At 36.2% G+C, this 6,859-nt stretch overlaps 1 protein-coding gene across 1 annotated transcript; it reads left to right on the top strand.

The window, feature by feature from the left end:
* Positions 1-575: 575 nt before the first annotated feature.
* LOC134692542 (uncharacterized) lies at positions 576-2,006 on the top strand. The gene is made up of 2 exons (XM_063552999.1): positions 576-792; positions 1,108-2,006. The coding sequence occupies exons 1-2, from the start codon at positions 576-578 to the stop codon at positions 2,004-2,006; spliced, it is 1,116 nt and encodes a 371-aa protein (XP_063409069.1).
* Positions 2,007-6,859: the final 4,853 nt, after the last annotated feature.

The following is a 6,859-nucleotide window of genomic DNA, read 5'->3' as shown; positions in this document are numbered from 1 at the left end:
GAAGTGGGATTATCCCGTGAAGATAAGGAGTTTATAACTTTTATGGAAAATGGAGTAAGGAAGGAATCAAATGGCAACTTCAGTGCACCTCTGCCTTTTCGCAAAGATGGTACAACACTAAGTAATAACTATGAACAAGTACAAAAAAGAACAGAAAACTTAGAAAGGAGTCTAAAGAGGGACCCGAAAAAGTTAGAGGATTGTCTTCAGTTCATGGAAAAGATACTTAAGAACAACCATGCAGAATTGGCACCCCTATCAAGGATGGAGAAGAAGTATGGTATTTGCCCATTTTTGGAGTCTACCATGCAAAGAAACTGTCTAAAATAAGAGAAGTATTTGATTCGTCGGCAAAGTACCATGGGATTTGTCTAAATGATGTACTGCTTAAAGGACCAAACTTAACAAACATTCTAGTTAGTGTATTATCAAAGTTCAGAATAGGTCAGTTTGCAGCTATTGCTGATGTCGAACAAACGTTTTTCAGCTTTGAAGTTCAGGAGAATCACAGAAACTAACTCAGATTTATTTGGTTTAAGGACAATGACATTGAAATGCCACTTGTAGAGTATAGGATGCGAGTCCATGTGTTCGGAAACTCTCCGTCTCCATCAGTTGCAAATTATTGTTTACGAAAGGCGGTTTGTAATCATGAAGGAGAAGAACAGTGTGACAACGTATGTAAATATGTGAAAGAACACTTCTATGTTGATGATGGACTTCTTTCTAGTGACAGTGAAAAAGACATTGCTAGTCTTATAAAAAGAACACAGGAGAGACTAATGACGGGTGGTAATATTCGATTACACAAAATCTTATCGAATAGTAACAAAGTGCTTTCTAGCTTTCCACAAAAAGACTTAGCAAAGAATATTACGGAAATAGACTTCGATTCTGCCGCATCTTGTTTACAGCGTAGTTTAGGCTCAAGCTGGGACGTCATTCGAGACATATTCACATATCAGCTATCAGCAGATGAGAAATCTTACACAAAAAGAGGAGTACTATCAGTCATAAATGGAATTTTTGACCTTATAGGTTTTGTAGCGCCTGTAATCCTAGAAGGGAGACTGATAATGAGACAAGCTTAACAAAACTCAAGTGTAGAATGGGATGATCCATTACCAGAATATTTGCTGAATGATTGGCAGGTCTGGAAACAATCCTTAAAGGACTTAGAAACATTAGAAATCCGAAGATCTTTCACTGAAACATCTTTAGGCGACTGTTCAAAATGTGAACTCCACATCTGTTCAGATGCATCCAAAGATGCTATAGCCTCAGTAGCTTACATTCGCACATTCAATGACAATGGACATTCTCAGTTGGGATTCGTATTAGGAAAATCAAAATTAGCACCTAACCATGGTCACACCATACCCAGACTTGAGTTGTGTGCAGCCGTTCTAGCAACAGAACTTGCGTCTTTCATTCAGAAGACTTTTGAGATACCTTCATCTGCCACATACTTTTATACAGACAGTCAAGTGGTCCTAGGTTATCTATATAATGAGACTAGGCTATTTTACGTGTATGTCAGCAATCGAGTTGACCGAATTCTGAAGGTTTCTACAAAATTGCAATGGAACTATGTGCCAACAAGCTACAATCCAGCAGATCATGGTACAAGACCATTGGAAGTTAACAGTCTAAGACAATCAGAATGGTTAAAAGTTCCAAACGCCTTTTTTGAGTCCCAGAATTTATCAGATAGCACACTGTTTGAAGTCATAGAACCAGAAGTCGACAAAGAAGTGAGATCATTAGTGGAAGTTAAAAAGACATTTGTTAAGTCATCGGGTCTAGACATAAGTTTATTTGAACATTTTTCAACATGGACAAGTCTTGTTAGAGGTATCGCATTTCTTAAACGAAAAGCTTCAATTTGGCACAAAGATGCGACTGATGGAAAGAACAGTAAGTCTTGCGTCACCTTTATGAAGGAGTCTGAGGAGTTGATTATAAAGGAGGTACAACAAGACACATACTATAATAAGATTAGCTGATTGAAGCAAAGTAAACCATTACAAATTAACAGTAGTTTAATTGCACTTTCACCAGTATTAGACTCCGATGGATTACTTCGAGTAGGAGGAAGACTTAAAATCTCAGACATAGAAAGTTGTGAAAAAATGCCTGTAATTATACCAGGTAAAAGCTACATTGCTACATTAATAGTCAAGCACTGTAACAATGCTGTTCAGCACATAGGAAGACATTTTACTGAAGGAAGGAGCAATTCGTTCAAGAGGAATATGGTTTACTGGAGGTAAACGCCTCATTAATTCCATCCTACACAACTGTATAAAATGTCGTAAATTGCCAGGAAGTGACGAACAAAAGAATATGGCTGATCTCCCTTCTGACCGTCTCACACCAAGCCCTCCATTTACCTATGTGGGCGTGGACACCTTTGGTCCTTGGTCCATCTTAACAAGACGCACACGTGGAGGTTCAGCAAATACAAAGCGATGGGCGATTATGTTTTCCTGTCTAGTAACTCGAGCAATACACATAGAAGTGGTTGAGGAGATGACTTCATCTTCCTTTACCAATGCATTGCGCAGATTTACAGCTCTTCTAGGACCAGTCAAGGAATTCCGGTCAGATCAAGGTACAAATTTCATTGGAGCTATAAATGAACTAGACATTACAAGTTTCAACGTTGAAGACCAACCAATTAAAGACCATCTCCAAAAGAATGGAACCATATGGAAATTTAACCCACCACACGCCTCCAATATGAGCGGTGCTTGGGAGCGTATGATAGGACTAGCTCGAAAGATCTTGAATTCAATGTTGTGCGATATAAAAGGTAAACAAATTACACATGAAATTCTATGCACTTTAATGGCGGAAGGATGTTGTATTGTGAACAACAGATCAATAACTGTAGTATCTAGTGATCCAGAGTCACCTCATGTGTTATCGCAAAATGTCCTCACTCACAAAACAGACAATGATACGGAATATATTCCAGATTTATCACTTAAAGATACTTATTAAGCTCAATGGAAACAAGTGCAAGTATTAGCCAATCAGTTTTGGAAAAGGTGGAAAACAGAATACTTACACAATCTTCAACTCAGGAAAAAGTGGGAAGTTGAAAGCCGCAATATATGTAGGGATGATATTGTGCTCAAGATTGATGATACTCTGCAAAGGAATCAGTGGTTAACAGGAACTATAGTTGAAGTTTATCCAAGTTCAGATGGTTTGGTTCGTAAAGCATTAGTACGTGTCATCAAGAATGGCGAACCAACAACTTACAAGGACGGGAAAACAGAAACGTCTATATCATCGTCTTCAAAAGCCATGTCTATTTCTTCTAATGGCAGCTTCTTTAGAAAGCTAGCTGTCGTTTCCCATGTTTTTCAATAGAAACAACTAAATTTCAAAGTTTTTAGATTCGGGCATCTTTCACTGATCAAACTTAATAAAGATGTGCTATACACTCGTTCTGCCACAAGAACAAGATTGGAAAGGTAAGCAAATTCAACTTCACGACTTTGTTGCAAAATTACCTTTAACCCTAGTGGACTAATTGTTAAGTTGTGAATCTGGTGACTATTGATCAACATGTTTTTCAAGACGATGTGTTTTGCGCTGTTTCCTTAATATTGATATACGATATAGCGGTAACACTTTTCCACAATATTTTTGACTTGCTCAGTTGTTACCAAAGTTTGCATATAACTTTAGACTGTATCAGTTCCTCTGTGGGTAAATATCTGAAAATCCCTACAATCACTTCTGGTGGAAGATTGTTGATTTCCATTGTTGATGATGATGTCTCAATCGGCAATCCTCGGGTGAATCCGTTACTCTCCTACTAGAAGGTACGGAATCAGCCGAGTTGTGACGAATGGGATGTCTATAAACAGAAGAAAAAAAAACATGTTTCATTGTCATAAAAAAAAACCCGCAACTTATAAATCATTCCCCATGTTCCGATGACAAGTTGTTGCAAAAACTTCGTACCTTGTTTACAATTCTGAAAATAACTGGTTTGGGAAACCACAAATATGGGTCACACATTATGTGCATAAATAATAAAAGATTGAACATTCATTGTTATAAATATTTGACGTCTTTTTCTTATATATATAAATTAATAAAAACATTTTTTCATTGCAATTACCTTAACCCTTTCACGTTCCGCCAAATTTGACGCAAACTTATGAAAAGACACTATCAAAGTTCAATCGCATATAGCATTCGCACTGAAGCTTACACAAAGGTGGTTGTGGGTCCATTTGAGAGATAATTGATTAAATATTGGAAAGAAATAAATATATCAGAAATTTTGTCTTCTGAAGTCACGTGTTATCTGTCCAAAAGTCACGTGACTTGCGGAAAAAAAGTAAAAAAAATACAAAAATCGTGCGAAAAAGGTCGTTTGAAGACTTTTATAATGGCTAATAGGATATAGTTTTGGTGTCAAAGCAATGTCCTAAGTCTGATAGAAACAGGAAAGTTACAATTATGGTATAGTTGGAGGAAATACGTGATGTATGCCTTCCAAACGTTGATGCCATCAATATGCAAAATAACGGATTTCAGCCGTTTTTTCGTCAAAAATCTTATCCTTGACACAAATTTTAGGTTAAACTATGTTTATTCAAGCAGCACATATAATTTTTACTTTAAAAGTAAGATTCAATGAATTACCAATAATTACTTTGGTGTTTTGGGCCTATGATGTATTAGTTGAAGGGGGGGGGGTGCAATTAGGACACACATTATTTAAAAACATACAAACATTGTTTTTAATTTGAGTTTTGTATGTATTCATGACCCTCTTTTTTAAATTAAAAGTAAAGTTAAGTTAAGTTACATTTAATATGGGAAAGTATTTTTTTACCTCCGGCTTTGAGGTTCGAACATGCAATCTTCCTGCTGTGGGCTAGTGCAGCTTCCCACTGAACCACGGGAGTTCCAGTTTAAAACATTGAAATTTTAGTAGTTAACTGTTCCATTAACGAAGTGAGAGTAAACAAATAATCAGTCTGTTTTCGTATAGAAATTAAGTCTCGATATAACATATAATTGTTGTAAATCCCATCATTTTGAGCGAATATAGGATGATATCATACTTTAGTCTGCTATTTTTTTCTTAACTTTTACCAGTTTCTTTATTTCAACAAAAGTGTTTTCGGCATAACCATAACCAGGCACTTCAGAAACAATGTTCTGTTACATCTATGTCAACCTCAAAAAAAAAAACATGACTTTTTGTCTGTTTTTGTCTCTTTTTCAATTAATTTGGAAATTAGTGACCACAAATTGAGAGTGCGTTTCAGGTAAAGGATTGCGTTGGTACACTTACAATCACTTATTTCACTTGCGAACAAGTTTAAATCATACTATGAATAGTTTTCCTCAAAAATACACAGCGAAGTTAATAAAAAAAAGTTATATTGCCCCCAAAATCAACAGTATATTTTCCCATACTCTACGGAAATATTGTGTTCAAAATTAAAAAAAAAAACACGGTTTTCACAGGAGAAAACGTTGTCCGTTAGGAGCGATTTGATACCAAACCATACTCGCGAGAGGTTTTAGGCCCCACGAATCACCCAGCTGTGATATAGGGGATTGATTTGAGCCATCAACCACTTCTGTACGTCAACAAATGCCAAAGATTCAATACTTTACGCAAGCTAGTTGCCCAAAAATATAGCCCATCGGTAGCAGAGTACCGATGGGAACAGGAAGGGGTTAAACCTAAAGGGTTGGCATACCAGGTTCAACCCACCATTTTTTTTGGTTATTTAAATCCCCTGTACCAAGTTAGGGAAATGACCATAGTTATAGCTCGTTTTTGTGTGTTACATTTTAATGTTGTGTCTTAGTTCTCCTCCTATATTTGATGTGTTTCCTTCAGTTTTAGTTGTTACCCAGATTTGGTTTTTTTTCTCAATCGATTTATGAATTTCGAACAGCAGTATACTACTGTTGCCTTTATATAAGATTCAATCTGTATTTGCTACAAGAAGAATGTTAGCAATTTACACCGAAAAAAGTATTTGCAGCTCGTGGCGGATCTAAAGGGAGATGGGGTTCCGGGTGTTGGAATCCCTTTTTTACGATCAATTCATTTAAATAGGGAAATACGGTTGCGCTGGGATTGGAACCCTTTTGTTATTAAATGACTGGATCCGCTCCTGCAGATCTGTATATATAAGCAATACAATATTCAAAACTTGCTGGACAATGCAGGAAGTAGTATACAACAGATGCACTTGGGAAAGTTATAAGTTTAAGCAGTTTTCCATAAACATGGGCCATGAAACTGAGAGCATTTTGAGTTTCAGAAATATCAAATCGCATTTTGGATATTATGATTATTTTCTAACACAACATATAAGATGTTACAATCCAAAACTAAGATTACCAGTTGCATATTTATGGGCATTTGAAATTTCGGTAATCAGCAATTTCATGATTTTTGTCAGCTAGAATATGAAAACAAAAACAAAGATTGCATATGTCTTTAATACAAATACCTTTAAATCTAATTATATCCCGTTCCCTCTTTCCTAAGTACATGTAGTGTGAACTACGGAATTCGAGTTATTTCCGGATCTCCACTATGATGAGCAAAACGAGGGGTGCTACAATTCGGAACCGAAACTGCTTATCGTCCTTATCACTCCTAGTTTTTAATTGGATTCGTATTGCCCAGACTTTAGTTTTCTATGTTGTGTTTGGTGTACTGTTCTTCGTCTACATGTATTTTTCATGTTTAGAAATTTGATGGCTTTGTCAATTTAATTTCGACTAATGAATTTGAATGTCTCTTTGGTATCTTTCACCTCTATATTCTATAAACATGATGACATTAGCCATTAGAACT

Source organism: Mytilus trossulus, chromosome 12, assembly GCF_036588685.1.
Source record: "Mytilus trossulus isolate FHL-02 chromosome 12, PNRI_Mtr1.1.1.hap1, whole genome shotgun sequence".
NCBI classification, from domain to species: Eukaryota; Metazoa; Mollusca; class Bivalvia; order Mytilida; family Mytilidae; genus Mytilus; species Mytilus trossulus.
Note: the sequence above shows the minus strand (reverse complement) of the source record. Positions and strands in the feature narration are given on the sequence as shown.